The sequence below is a fragment of the Acyrthosiphon pisum genome, chromosome X (genome assembly GCF_005508785.2).
Source record: "Acyrthosiphon pisum isolate AL4f chromosome X, pea_aphid_22Mar2018_4r6ur, whole genome shotgun sequence".
NCBI lineage: Eukaryota > Metazoa > Arthropoda > Insecta > Hemiptera > Aphididae > Acyrthosiphon > Acyrthosiphon pisum.
This window is the reverse complement of record NC_042493.1, coordinates 126144013-126159789: the sequence shown is the minus strand read 5'-3', so window position 1 is coordinate 126159789 and position 15777 is coordinate 126144013. Positions and strand designations below refer to the sequence as shown.

The following is a 15777-nucleotide window of genomic DNA, read 5'->3' as shown; positions in this document are numbered from 1 at the left end:
GATAAAGGTAGTTTAACCTATAAGGAATCTTGTATTACATTTTAAAATACTTAGTTACTAAAGAGAAAATTTTTTTACGAATTATTAACTCAAAATAATTTCCTAATTTTCGTGATTTTTACATATTTTGTCAATTTTTGAACTGTAAATGATAATTAAAAAAACTGTGACTAAGGATTTTTAATATTTTTCAAATGTCATTGTAACAATATAGTAGGAACCTTGTATTAAATTTTCAAGTATTTTTACTCAACAAATAAAGTTTTATTGACATTTATAGAAAAAAAACTAATTAAATTGGAAACTGAAAATGTCCGTAACAGCTCAAAACAAATAAAAATATTTTGATAATTTAATCATGTATAGAAAATGGAAATATAAACAACCAGTGAAAATGTCATGTATCTACGGTCATTCGTTTTAAAGGTTACACCAAAAACCAAAATCGATTTTCTCGAAAAACAGATTTTGCGTAAAAATTGCCCGTTTTTCGTTAATTTTTCTTTTTGTTTTTCACGGCGCTTTTGAAAACAATTGGAAAAATTTTACTTTTGACCCCCCAAAGTACCAACTAGATTCATTTTCCTATCAGAAAAGGTACTGTTGAAGAAAATCCCAAACACTTTTACTGTCGTAAAAGGTGATGACAGACACAAAAATAAAAAAAAAAAATAAAAAAAAAAACACACATCATTGTAAAATCAATACATTCATCGTTCCACTCAGAATCTAAAATAAAATAAAGTGGTAATTTTTACGCAAAATCAATGTTTTAAAAAACCAATTTTATTTTTTCGTTTAACAAAAATTAATAACCGTAGATCTTTGAATTTCTTACCAAATATTTATTTTAGCATTTAACATAAATGGTAACATTTTCGAAATATTTTGAGGTAGCCTTGACAAGTTAAACGAATTTTGTACATTTTTTTATAAAAGATTTTCGATAAAAACTTTTTCACTTAGTAGAAAAGCTTGACAAATTAATACAAGATTCCTTATAAGTTTCATTAATTTAAGTTCAAAAATATTAAAGATACTTAAGCACGATTATTTTTTATATGTATTACATTTTGTCAAAGTTCATCAAAATTTTGAAAATGTTTAAACTATATTTTTCAGTTAGAAATTCATAAAAGTTTTTCCTTCCATAACTAAAATAAGAAATTTTGATAGAAGACTCCCCAATTGTTCCTATCTCAAACAAAAAAAAAGTTTACTGGAAAACAACATTTTTTTATGAGCATTTGAATTTAAAATGTTTACGACATTGGATTTTCATCGGTAAATTAACGAATTTTCATCTATCAATTTTTGATATTTTGTTGCAATTCAAAAACAAATAATCCTAGATACTCGAAATGTATTACATTTTAAAACCTTAGATTTAAAAAGAAAAATTTTTACGAATTCTTAACTAAAAATAATTTGCTAATTTTCATGATTTTTTTCATATTTTGTCAATTTTTGAACTTAAAATGCTTATAAAAAAAAACTGTGACTAAGGATTTTTAATATTTTTCAAAAGTCGTTGTAACAATAAAATAGAAGCCTTGTATTAAATTTTCAAGTATTTATACCCAACAAATAAAGTTTTATTGACATTCATAGAGAAAGAAGGTGGGTAAGTGGATGTCGCTCTGCTGTACAGTAGGTTACAAGTGGGTCACTGTAATGTATGGTGTTTATTTGAATTCAATGATATAATATCATTGTATTAGAAAAACGATTTTGAGCGAAAACAGTCAGTCAGCCTATGATATTACTAAGTATATTTGCTGATATTATTGCGAATAAAGTAATTTATATATAACCTATTTACGTGGGACCTTGTTTTAAATTTTTAATCCTTAGCTATAAAAGTTAAATATTTTATACATTTTTAACTAAAAATAATTATTACATTTTAAATTTGATATATTTTGTCAAAATTCGAACTTTAAATGCTTATAAAAAAAAAAATTGTGCCTATGTATTTCCAATGTTTTTCAACTGCTATTGTAACAATATATTAGGAACCTAATTTTTCTTTTGTTTTTCACGGTGCTTAAGAAAAGTAAGATAGGAATTTATGATAGGAGAAGAACAAAATAAAATGTAAAAAAAACATTGCACTTTTTTCTTTACACAATTTTTTTTTAGCCCCCATACATACCTAAGACATTCATGTCAACAATCGAATACCATTTACCAATTTACCATTATTACTTTAGCCACCTAATAAAGAATCCACATTTATGACATTGTAACTTGTAAGATTAGTAACTGTGAAGTAATTAATTACGATTACCTATAATAACAAGTTAAAATAATAATAATGTTTGCCAACAATTTTGTTTATGTTTTTTATTTTTTGAGAGTGTCATTAGATTACCGATAAAACTACTTAAGTGCATAAAAAGGTAGTTATAAGAAAAAAAATATTTAGCTCTTGTAAATTAAACCTAGGTAATTATACCAATTATTTGAAACAACTGGACAAATACCTACTGTATAACACTGTATTGTTTGTTTCCAAGGAACTGATGACTTTTGATGCAATCCATTTGATACAAATAGCTGAACAAAGAGGACTATTCGACAAGCCTCTGAAAGGACGCAAACAAAAGATTCACAGTCCCATTATATTATTGTCTCTGACCAATAGCGATTAATCCAGGTAATACCAAAGATTGATGAAAAAAAAAACAATCCCATAAATACTTGTCGATTTATGAAATTGTGTAAATGTGTATAAACGTATTTATTTTAGAGTGATATTGAAATTTGAGCAAATGAACATTTTTGTGCATACACATGCATTTCTACAATGTTGTGCAAACAAAACCCTACAATGTCCTCGTTTTGGTAAACCTTATGACAACACATCTATATCTACCCGCTGGTAGAGGATAACCGTACACCATCGCCATGTAATCAAAGCATTGAAGAAACTTTTTGCATAGACCAAAGTGCAAATGATACGATTTGGAAAACGTTCAAATAGAACACCACTAAGATTGAAAGAAGTCAATACATCAGCTTTCCAACCTCAAAAAACAAAACTGATTTATTTGTGTTCATATATATGTAATATTATATATTAAAAAATATAAATATAAAATTAATTCATAAAATTAATATAAATATTTTATTAACTAAGTTGCTTTTGTTAACTGCAGCTTGTGAAGGTTGTGTGTGTGTGCATCTTCATCACTTTAGTCTTAAAATTTGATATTATATAATTTTCCTAAGGTTTGGTGTGGTTGCCAATGTTTTAATTTTATTAAAATGTATCTGTTGTCCAGTAGTACTTTTGATAATTTTGATGTTCCCGTCTTGTATGTTACGGATCGAGACAGTTTTTGGTACAACCTTAGAATTTGATCCTTCTTCAAATCTTTCGATTTTAATCCCTGACATAGGTAATCCGTTCACAAATTTAATATTTCCTGAATTTCGACTAGGTACAGAGCATGTTTGGAAACCAAAGGGTACTAGGCCTTTTGGTGGTTTGTTTACTACTAGCTTGAATTTGGAAGGTGAGTCATATGCAACCTGTAAAATTGAAAAACTGTATAATTTATAAAATATAAAACCTATGTTTATATGTTGTTCAGAGATAATTATGGTATTTTATATCATGTATATTTTTAAGAGCACATTATATCGTTATTTAGAACATTTCAGCTCAAGTATTGTGATGTTGTGATGTAATTACTAATTATTATGCATACCTGTTTAAATTTTAGACATTCGGGAATCAGAGTCCTCGAAATAGTAGGACATAAGACATCAAAATGTTTGTCTTCATCTACAGGTTTTTCTTTGACAATCACTTTCTGTTCGTTAAATTTATTTAAATTCGCAACGAAATTGGAACTGTTATCAACACTATGCTTTACTTCTTCTTTTTGGAGTTCATCTGCAAAGACTATTGGCATATTTAATATTTGATCAGGTGTGATTTCTTTCATAACAGGAGCAGCAGTTTGATTATGTAGCGACTGGAAATTTGAACTGCATGCTACAATATTCTTTTGATCTGGTGTGAACATTACTGGTGAACCATTCATAGATGTTAAAGATGAAGCTATGGTATTTTGGAGAAAAATAGATCATTAGTGGATAAAAATATAAAACATACACAACTCAACACTAATATATATTAGTATTGAGCTAGAACATACTTGTTTGATAAACATTGATATTGAAATTATCTTCTTTCTGTGATAATTCTGTTAGAGTAGAAAATTTTTGATTTCCTAATTTTGGTATAAATAATTCTTCTTGCTTCTCTAAAAAATAAATAAATAAAAATAATATTAAGAACACTAAACCCTTAATTTTTGATAACAATGATCAATATAATCTTGACTTGAGTATTTGTTTAATAATTATTTCCATTGCAATAAAATTATAGTAGTACACAAAAAATTGATATTGGTCTGGTTTTAATCATAAAAAAAAAAATACTTTAAAATATTTTGGTAGTTTTTGAGATTTGTGAATACATTTAAATAATTTCCATGTTGTAAATGGGTGGGGGGAGGTATTGAATACCCTATATTCCCCATGAGCCCAGGGATAACAATATTTGCACACGTCCTCGTGGAAAGTTATAAAAGTAAAATTTGTGGATAATGTTATTTTTTCTAAAATAACTTACGAATACTATTTATGGTCGAGTTGGCATTTTCACACTGAAGATTTTTGTATTTTTGTTTAAGAGAACATGAAGGAGGAGGCATAAGTTGTTTATCTTTTACAATTACTTTAGATGCCATAGAAAAACTTGGTGTTTTGATAGTCTTGCGATTTGCCGTTTGTTTCTGTGTAGTTTGTTTATTGGCAGGAACCATACGTTTTTGGTTTCCTTTGTTGAGGTGTGCTAAAGGTTTGCCTATTTTAAAATAAAATTTATCTACTTTTAAAAGTTATAATTTAAGAATTAAAGAAAAAAAAAATTATTAGTTAAATATAAAGATAACATGCAAGTTAGTAACCAGAGTGTTATGTAAAATACAGTGAGTTTAATAGTATTATAAAAAAGTTATAATGTCTAACTATTGGGCTTATTTTTTGAGAACACAGGTTTTTTTAAATCTCTATTTTCAACATCAGGTGTACAAGTTATTTCTGTAGAAGGTTCCAAAATGTCTTTTAAGAAATTTCCAATTTCTTCCTGTAAACAAATGTTCACTATAAATATTTGTTAAAAGTTCATTAAGAAGAAGACGCCATATCATGTGTTATTTCGTTCTTACAAAATAATATAGAACAATACAACATACCAAATTTGTGTTCAGAAGAACCAATTTAGCATAGTAAACTTTAATATTAGAGTGAAATGATCTATGATTTGCTGAACTAAAATTTGATATGTATTACATTTGTAAGACAAAAATAACAAGAGCGGATTTGGCATCTTTTTAATGCCTTGTCCTTCACAAATCCAACAAATATGATGAAAAAAAAACAGTTTGTATTTCGTCACATCGGTCGCATTGTATTGTGACAGAACGGAATTATCAGAATAGTAATCGTCGGATTTGCTGGATTTACGTAGGACAAGGCGTCAGAGGACACTACACCCGCAAGTGTTGTCTCAGTCTTATAATGGTAAGAAATATCAAAAACTGTTTTGTGTGGGTAAGAACGACTCAAGCTGTAGTCTAAGCTAAACAACAAAGTTTTCACACTATAAAGAGGAGAATATTTACTGTGCAAAGGTGTTATTTTTTTTTCGATATCAGCACTAAAAAAATAGTTATTCAAGTTTGAAAAACTCAAAAATAAAGAATTTATAAACAAAAAAAACTTTGTTCCTATTTGTGATATAAAAAAATTAAAAACAATGTTACACAGTCAATTTTGTCCTCTTTCTAGTGGGAAAACGTGGTTGCTTAACTTGGACTACAACCTGAGTGGTTCTTGCCCGCAAAAACAGTGTTTGGTATGTTTTACATTTCTAAAACAGAGGCAGCACATGCTGGTGTGGCATCCTCTTAATAGTGACAAGTTTAAATTATACCAAAATACATCTGTCAACAAGTTTTTGAGTGACTGCCTCTCTCATCTTAGTAGTATGGTTCATGACCAATTCATCATTTGCTCCACCAATTAGTATATGATTGTTCTTACATTTTAGCTTTACTCTTAATTCTTCCATATCCAAAACCCTATGAAATTTTAGAAACATGCTATTAAGAATAATTTGTTTTTAATGTACTGATAAAAAAAAGTAACAACATACGGTGAAAATATGCTGAGCTGGCCAGTCACAAAAATTGTAGGACATTCAAGATCCAAAATACAATCGCCTTCTTAACCTCTTTTTACCTCAGATGAATTAACAAAGAATCCCAAACATACTAAACCTTCAACGTTTTCTAGAACAGCTACCTAAAAAACATAAACAAATACATATAAGTTAATGTTTATTACAATAATTGTATAGATGTATTACTACAAATTAAAAACTTGTATTTGCATTAATTAAATACTACATTTACAACACATTAACGCAATATTTTATTTTAATACAAAAATAAACTATATATATGTATTGTTATTGATATCATTCAATGATCGAAGATTATATAGAAGAAGTCTATATCAACTATCTATGCTCGATGCAGTTGCATAAGCGTATATCTAATTTTTAATTTTTTTCAACCAGTTGGAAGTTATTCAATTCCAATTTTCTATGCTAGTAAACTACTCTCCTTTTTTTTTTTTTTGAACCTTTAAAGTTTTTGCTCTTGCGTCATTTTAAATTTGTCCTATAGCTTTAAGAGTTATTGGGATACCAGTAGTATATACTCATAGTAATATTTTCTAATTTATATTAATATTTATTTTTTAATATTTACTATTATAATTTGTATAATGTTATGTTGTTAAAAATATGAATTAATAAAAGATATCTACTTGACAAGCTATTGCAGCACTGACTCCAACACCAGCCAGAATAATAGGCCTATTAGGATCTTCAAATCGCACTGATACAACTTTACTTCTTGTAGAATCTACCATGGTGTCTAAACTGGTTTCTATATCTAATTCTTCTTCACGAGAGTACTCTTCATAACTCCATGGTACTAAAATACAATAGTCATATATTAACTAGATTAAAAAATAATTCATTAATATTATGTACAAGGCCATACATTAAATGTATGATAATTAATAATTTAACCATTAAATTTTTGTGATAAAAAAAAAACTAATACATTTATATATAACTAGCTGATCCCGTGCACTTCGTTTCCCATTAAATGTACTAACTCTATATGACTCAAACTTTGTTCAATTCGTTATTTAATATTTGGTGTATGGTGTTCAAAATTTATCTTAACTTTTCTGTTGCCTGGAATAAAAATTCTGGTTCGCAGAAGTATATTATCAGGTAGGCGGTAGATCGCGGACCCCGTGCTGTTTGTACGTAACTTTATAATTTAACTCTAAAGTATTAAAGTTATATCAAGTATCTCACTAAACTTCTCCTAAATGGCTGGACTTATTGTGAATGCCGAGTCTGTCGACTAATATTTCCTTCTTGTATACGAAGACGTGGCATTGTTTTATGTACGTAACTTATATGTGAGTATAATACGCTCAATATTTACATAATTGCGATACATATATCAAAACACAGCGTACAAAAAATTTAAATGCATTGAATGAATACATTGATATCACGGCAACCAATAATTATTATAAAAGTTTTAAAACTCATGGCAACCATTTATAAACAAAAATGTCCACCGTAAATCTCTAAATCCCGTTTGAGCACATCTCCTGGTTGGACTTAGGGGGATTATTTGTGAATCTAAATAATCCGGGGTGTCACCCAAACACATACAAAAAAATTCATTCAAATCGGTCCAACCGTTTAGGAGGAGTTCAATCACAACACATGTACAGTAGAATTATATAATATATAATTCTACTATATATTATATAAAGATAAATAAGTACTTATAATACTTCAATACTTCATTATTATCAACACTTTTTTCAGGTTATCTATTTTAAAGTAAAATTAATATTATAAATATGATAATTTCTGTATTTTTAATATATACACTGTAGATTCGGTATTTTGTAAATATATCAATACATTAGAACAATTTTAATTTTTAATAATATTTTTATGGATAGTCATTTTATTTTAATACATTACTGGCCTGAAAAAGTAGTTTAAAATATATAGTGTGTAAAATATTTTATAATATATTTAAACAATAACATTTTTAAATTATATAAATAATAAACTATAAAGATAAAAGATTTTTATAAGAGGTACATTTAGGAAGTGATTTAAAACAATATGGTATTGGGAAAGAAGTTGTAAAACGAGGCTGGCAAGATAGAACCCTAAAACATACCCGATAGAATGATAATAAAAGATATAGTGTATTAATGACTTAAATACAATATAATATGTTTCATATTAATGTTTTAAAAATATCATAAAAATTGGTAAACAAAATGAGTGTACGTGTATTAAATGTGTAAACGTTTTATTTACCTTTCATTGTCAAAGCAACATCTAATTCTGCTAAATATGATAGGGCATTCATCCAATCATAAGTCCTTGTATTTGGTTGTGTACAATACCCAGGAAAGTCTGGCACCAATATTATAACAGGATTTTTTGGTAGTTTTAGCTAAAATATTGTTTTATTACTTTATTTAATTGAATATAAATTAAAACATGAAATGTTATCATTTATTATACTTACGGGTGGGTAAGTTGTCAACATTAAGTTAAAAGGATCAACAGGTTCCTCCAAATTAATTGGTTTTGATTTAATTTCTTGTTTAGAACATTCTATTGAATTTGCTGATATCATATCATTTACAAATGATGGAGCAATTTGTTTCAATTTCTATTTAAAAAAATATCACACATAGTAGGTAAGTAAAACAGAAAAAAAATATAATTATTTAAATACCTCTAATATATCGATGTAGGATGCAAGATAGTCATCTGGTAAATTAGAAATGAATATTCTATGCAACCATTGCGTCAATGATATGTCCCAGTGAGTGTAATTAGTTAATAGATGGTGCATTTCAGTCACTGACTTTTCTGTAGATATGATTTTTTGAACATACTCTCGTACTGTACCTTCATACGTTAATCTTGATAAACGGTTTGAGTATAATATAGATAGAGCTTTTTCAAACAAAGTCTGTTTAAGTTTATTCCACTGTTGTCTGTGACAAATAATAATGTTAATTAACATATTATTCGTATTAGGTCCAATTAATTAAGTTGATTCCTGACATTAATAGCCAGGCAATATCAAATGTTTTCACAATTTCTAACATTTCCTAGATGATAATGTCATTCAAGTATCTATCATATTCAGTTATACAAGAGAATTTTTAATTGCATTTACAATCAAGCAGTTGAAAAATATGTATTACTCAGGATTGTTATAATGAAATTGAAAGTTGGAAACATACTTGTTAATATTATCTTCCCACGTTTCAGGGTCTCTAGGTAATTTTGAATTTCTATATGATTCTATTGATTTAGCTTCAACATCAGGTCTATATGTTAATAACTTCTCATCTTTGTCAATAGTTTCAATGTCAACGTCATCAGTAGAAATTTCACTAAAAAGAAAAAATAATTGTGCTAAGTTGGTTGGATGATTCACAATATGGTAAAACAGTGCATTAGGTTTACTTTTGAACAGATCTGTGTATAAATAATGTTAGAATTGTAGAACACAAATTGTCTTGCTGATATTCGGCTGACGAATAACTGTGTTCGGTTAAAGTCGTATTTTGTTGATATTTCTAAGCATTCACATACAACGGTCATTAATATATTCATGCATAAATAAATTTTTTTTTATACGGAATCGGTACATACTTTTCTTTGGGATATGAGCTGTAGGTATGATATGAAATCTGATTTTAGTTCAGAGTCTACGTCCGAATCCATTTTGAATGCTGTTCACTCAAGAGATTAATAACAAAAACTTATAACTAAATAAATTTAAAAGTTTGACACCATGTTATTGAATTAATAAAAATAATATGAAATAATATAAAATAAAAAATAAAAAAAATTAAGACTTCAGATGAAGATAGATATTTAATAGTTTATGTCATGTTTATCTATTCCCATATATATTAAAGAATGAACAGGCCATTTGTGCTTATCATATAGGAACAAACATCAAAATATTTTGAGGTTAAAAAGGTCTGAACACAGATAGATATACCTATTTCTAATTGTTGTATATTATTTATGATAAGATCTCTGCCAGAATGAGAGGAAATGATAAAAAATAGACTTTCTTTCTTCCCTATTCCGGCACAATTCCCTCTATTTTATTACAGTACGCGTCACGAAAACGTGCTAATTAATCCAACAAACCGTATTACTAATAGTAAAATAAATTAATTTAATCCAAGGTGTATTGATAAGGTGTCGTCACTCTGGACCCCTATTCGTATACACTCTTGATTGAAAATATTACCATGGTTCTATAGTCACCAGAGCACGCTTCCTGTCCTATGAAGGCCTGTGTGTTCATACTGTTAAATGCAAAATGTCTTAAAAATTAAGAATTAAAATGCTATTTTTTTTAAAATTGAAATTAGTATTTACAAAAACATTGAATAATAAAAGAGTTTTTTTTTAATCGAGTTGGCATAATAAATTGGAGCTTGTAATTGTACATTACATTTGTATTTTAATCATTTGCAATATTTTTTATCGAGTAGACATCAATTATAAAATATGATGTATAATTAAGTCACTTATTTGGATATTTGCATCATTCTTAAAATCTTTAAATTAAATTCAAACTATTATGGTTCTGCTCTTAATTTTAACAGTAGTCTGGTAGAGTTGAGTATTATTTTCTAGTGCTCATAAAAACTCTAAAAACATGTTTAAAATATTTTTCATATTTTATTATATGATTAGGTATATTATTAATATTATAATATTATTCAATAATAGCTATTTTATAAACTTCAAACTAATTTTGAAAAATTATTTAGTTTTTTTGGTGTTTTCTTGTTTTTAGCAACTTGCTAATTTTTTTCTTTTGCAAGTGAATATCATTCTTGTTTTGACATAATGCGTTATGATATATTTGGTTAATATTTGACTGTGTATTGAGCAACCAACCTTTGTCAAAAATGTTGTTTATATATTTCTTCAATAACTACAAATGATGTTAGAAAAATGTATATGAAGTTTTTAAATTGAAATTGATGGGTTGAGAGGGAAGTTATGGAGGGCTTTGCCGTCCACGGCAACGTGACGGTCAATTTTGTGTGGTACGCTCGTTTATCCAACATCAGCAAAGTCCCCCTTCTTTTTTATGTCCAAATCAACCACTGAGTAGTTTGTATGAATTCCAATGTTGGCGACAGGTAGCAAATGCGTAATTTTTTTTGTCATGGACCAAACGAAATGTTATACCTGCACTGTAGCCACACTGATTTGGTCACGGTGATAGATAATATTCATAGTTTTTGTTTACTCCCGAGCACGATTAAAAGATAGTATGGTTGCCTATCGAATCTAGAAAAGTGTCTACCGAAATGAATCTCCATTATCAGTATTAAACAGCTGGAAATTTACGCTCTAGCCGCTAGAGTCTAGCGCTTATTTGTGGTAGTGATTCTAAATGCAATTACCTTTAAAATGTAAATTGTAGTTCCGTGATAGCCACTATGACTTATAAGCGCTAGTGCTTAAGTTTCCAGCTGTTTAATTTAACTTTAATACTGATTATAGAGATTCATTTCGGTAGACACTTTTCAAGTATGAGAATCATACGTCGGTGGGCAACCATACTATACTCCGGCCCACGAGAGAAGTAACCCGTTTCGCGCATGCTGACTGGCGGAATTCCCCCATTTAGTGCCTTTCGCTGTATGTCAAATACGTGGAGATGCGCGGATTCGGACGCGATTTGGTCGGGACACGAGTTACTTCTCTCGTGGGTCGGAGTATATCTATAGCCGTGCTCCCGAGCACGATTAAAGATATTATACAGGTTGCCCATCGGCATCTGATGAGGCGTGAATGAAATGACCTATAAATTGAAATGACTAGCAAAAATTAACCAGTGGCACTCCAAGTGGCAGTATTACAATTAACCGATTATAGATACATAGGTGTAAAATTAGTTCTAAATGTCGACACATATGGTTGACTGTTGACATCAAGCGCTAGTAGTTGATTATTAACAGCTGTTTTATATAGTCACTTTGTAAATCAATCTGATAGCCGTTCATCATAGGGCGGTGTGCATCCATAGATAATAAAGATATGGATAGGCCATAGCTATAACATTGTATGAGGTCGCGTTCTTTTTTGTGGGAGAGATAAAATATCTTTAAGAATGCTCTCTCTCTCCTACATGGGGTACTATTTAAGGTTATGTTCAAACTTCAAATAATTGCAAATAATATCTCAATCTTTTCTCAATCCTTATATATAAAACGGAGACTCGTGTGGCGCTCCGGTGATGATTTTTGTACTGAGTCAAGCGACCCTCCAATGAGAATATTCGGCGGGCGGTCTCCCGGCGGCGGCGGAGCCGTCGCTGCGTTATTAGTCCTCCTTATCAATTTCTCGATTTTTTCAAATTCTGAAGAAATTTTGAAAAAAAACGAGTTTTACCCCCCCGGTGGGCTTGGGGGGCCCCGTTCGGACCTCATTCGCCTCCCACGCTAGATTTATAGGCCGCGCCGCCGCCGTGCCCGTTTTTTTTCAAAAAGTCGAGTTTTAGCCCTTTTAGACGCGTCCGCCCTCCCCGTCGACGACTTTTTCGCGTTCCCCGCTAAATTTATAGGCCGCGTGCGGCCGCACTTTCTCCGGGGGGAGTCCCGGGGCGTAGCGACGTCGCGGTAAGCGGACGGCCCGCGGCGCCGCCGCGCCGTCGAGTAGGTATCGCTGTATACAGGCATAAATATATGGGTCGGGACAATCGATTTTTTTCGCGAATATCGCGTTTTCGACGTCCGAGGGCGGCGAAGCCGGTCGTCCGCCGTGTCCGACGTCACAGATTTGACACCAATTCTCAACTCAGTAGGTAGGCAGGTCGGTTAGGCGTAGGTGCGGATGACCCGGGGGTCATGGTTTCGAACCGGACGCCGGGATTCGAATTGATTTGAGGCGGCCGCGTCGGATCGAATTTTTTTTTTCGTCATTTTCCTTTCATGTAATTTATGATATAATTTTGCGTTTTCGGTGATAGTAATAAAAGTTGTCCACGATTCGACGCAGTCGGATAGCATACCTGATGACGTGACCCGGCCGTCGTACATTGTCCGCCATCCGACGGAGTCGGATTGCCTACCCAGATAACTTAGGTGGTTGACTTGCTAGACACCCAAAATAATTTGCATGGGCGTCCGAAATTATTTGAATTTATTTTTATGTAATTTATTCCTTATTTTTGCGTTTTCGATTACAGTAATGAACGTTGTCCGCCATTCGACGTAGTCGGACTGCATACCTGATTACGTGACTAGGCCGTCGAACCGGCATAACTTTAATGAGATGACTGACCTGCTAGACACCCAAAAAAAGACGGCGGCTTTATGATTTGCATAGACGCCCGAAATTATTTGAAATCTTTTTCACGTAAACTTTTCTTAGTTTGCGTTTTCGATGACAGTAATGAACGTTGTCCGCGATTCGACGCAGTCGGATTGCATACCTGATGTCTTGACCCGGCCGTCGCACATCGTCCGCTATCCGACAAAGTCGGATTGCCTACCTGGACAACTGAGGTGACTGACCTGCTAGACACCAAATAAATAGCAGTGGCTAATGATTTTTTTACGGGATTTTGAATTTCCGGCGGCGTTTTCGAAAATACTCCTTCAAAGACTTTGTCCACTACGCCACGACCCTGCCTGCTCGAACTACCGCGTCAAACCGCAGTGGTCCTAACCTTATCACTGTTCCTTATCACCAGACCTCCACATCGCCCATACACCTTGCTTGAGACCGACGACCGGACCACGAAACCACTGCGGCTTCCGACATCGACAACACTCGGGGCAAACACCGGGGGGTTTGGGGGTCTCCCACAACGACGCTCGGAGAGCTATATAAAATGACAAGGAAATCAGCTGTCTGCAAGCCATCCGTGGAACGGAAAACGACGGCTAAGTGAAATTGTGGCGTAAAAAAATTTAACACCGCTCCGTTTCTACAGTCCGCCCGACCCGTTCCCGTCGACTCCTTAGCGCGTCCAATCGCGTACCTTTGCCGCGGCGGCGGTCTGTTGGTTTTCAAATGCTTTTTACGCCGTTTTTCGCTAGCGTCGGTCGTTATTATTGCTTCTTTCGTTTTTTCGTTTCGTCTTTTCAATTGCCCTCTGTGTTCTATTTGTTAAGTTTATTTTTTTTAAACCCGTGGATATCCGGTTTGTACACTTTAAAATTCGTGTTCAGAAATGTCAGTCGGCCTTCGTTCCAACGCACAATGGCACAATTCTGTTTTTGATTCAATAAATATTGCAGTATTGTTTGGTACTTAATAACATTGGTATATTGCTTAACGTAAACACAATCTTGCGGTTTGATTTAAATAAATCTATCATTCAAACATACGTTATAATAATATAATCATAATAATAACGGTCAGATCATTAAATAAATTACAATTTAAGTTTAAACAGTGTGTAGCTACATCAAATTATATACGATTACATCGATGTATATCGAATATATTTTTTTACCTCGTTCCGTTGATACACAGCGTCACAGCTTAAGTAATGAATTTTTAACCATAATCAACAACACAAATCGTGGCGCAGTAGGTTAGGCGTAGGCCGTAGGTTCCCTGAACGTAGGTTACTAGGTAGGTCTGAGTTCGAATCCGTCGTATGCTCTTCCCGGCGGCGGCGACTGCTCCGTGTATACGATATAACATGGCCGCCTGGGATCTCGAAATTTTTTGCATTTTTTTTTCGATTTTTTTCATGTGTTTTTTTATATTTTAGGTTAATATATTGTGTATCTATAATCTATATTATGTTATTAATTTTATTAGGAATTATAATTGCACATTCCTTAAAATGTCCATTGTTATATTATGTAAATACATATTATATTTGCTTGTCAGTCCTGTAAAGAATACTTTTAAAAAGTACTTGAGTAAATACTCAAATACATTTTTTTAAGTATTTAAGATACTACTCAATTACTTTAATTGTAAAGTATTTCAAATACTACTCAAATACTTTGAAAAAGTATTTGGAATACTTTTCAAATACTTTTGGTTTTTAAAGTGGGTTTCTAATTATCGTAATATAAACACATAGGAAGTAGGTAATCTAATAGTTATCTAATAGTTTTGTTACGTCCCAACTGACGTCGATACATACACCAACGCAGAGATGAACACTTGATGTATTATGTTATATTTGAGTGTTTATTAACAAGTACAAAATTACAATATTATAAATATATGACAGTGAGTGGTGTTACGACCTGCCTCTAAGTGTCTTATGTGTATTGCAAATATATGACAGTGAGTGGTGTTACAACCTGCCTCTGAGTGTCTTATGTGTCCCTAACCGTCTGACGAGCTCTTGTCATGGGCTCGTATATATATGATCGGATCCTTTGGAGTGGGTGGTCGTTGTAGTGGCTAAATCCGGTCATGAGACAGAGTCCTGGTCTCGACTTGGTATGCTGGACGACTCGCATCCTCTGTATGTGTGTTGACATTCCCGAGGAGATACGTGTGACGATGCTTTTATGGTTCTATTGTTTCATACTATGCTTTTG

At 31.6% G+C, this 15777-nt stretch overlaps 3 protein-coding genes across 3 annotated transcripts in view; all 3 read right to left on the bottom strand.

Annotated features, from left to right (window-relative positions):
- Nucleotides 1-2784: 2784 nt before the first annotated feature.
- LOC115033392 lies at nucleotides 2785-4271 on the bottom strand. The gene is made up of 3 exons (XM_029485786.1): nucleotides 4170-4271; nucleotides 3717-4072; nucleotides 2785-3537 (listed from the first exon to the last, which is right to left on the bottom strand). Exons 2-3 carry the CDS (start codon nucleotides 4053-4055, stop codon nucleotides 3217-3219), a joined length of 660 nt encoding a protein of 219 aa, XP_029341646.1. The 5' UTR covers nucleotides 4056-4072; nucleotides 4170-4271; the 3' UTR covers nucleotides 2785-3216.
- Nucleotides 4272-4529: 258 nt separating this feature from the next.
- LOC107884919 (KAT8 regulatory NSL complex subunit 3-like) lies at nucleotides 4530-6181 on the bottom strand. Its single transcript, XM_029485491.1, has 3 exons — nucleotides 6014-6181; nucleotides 5047-5164; nucleotides 4530-4882 (listed from the first exon to the last, which is right to left on the bottom strand). Exons 1-3 carry the CDS (start codon nucleotides 6179-6181, stop codon nucleotides 4635-4637), a joined length of 534 nt encoding a protein of 177 aa, XP_029341351.1. The 3' UTR covers nucleotides 4530-4634.
- LOC100569372 (KAT8 regulatory NSL complex subunit 3-like) overlaps nucleotides 6023-15777 on the bottom strand; it is a 24552-nt gene continuing 14797 nt past the window's right edge. Inside the window, exons 6-12 of the mRNA XM_029485490.1 lie at nucleotides 9460-9697; nucleotides 8943-9207; nucleotides 8730-8876; nucleotides 8516-8654; nucleotides 6913-7082; nucleotides 6236-6384; nucleotides 6023-6161 (exon numbers count right to left, since the gene is read on the bottom strand). Of these exons, the coding sequence (XP_029341350.1) occupies nucleotides 6307-6384; nucleotides 6913-7082; nucleotides 8516-8654; nucleotides 8730-8876; nucleotides 8943-9207; nucleotides 9460-9697 (1037 nt within the window). The 3' untranslated portion in view covers nucleotides 6023-6161; nucleotides 6236-6306. The remainder of the gene's footprint in view (nucleotides 6162-6235; nucleotides 6385-6912; nucleotides 7083-8515; nucleotides 8655-8729; nucleotides 8877-8942; nucleotides 9208-9459; nucleotides 9698-15777) is intronic.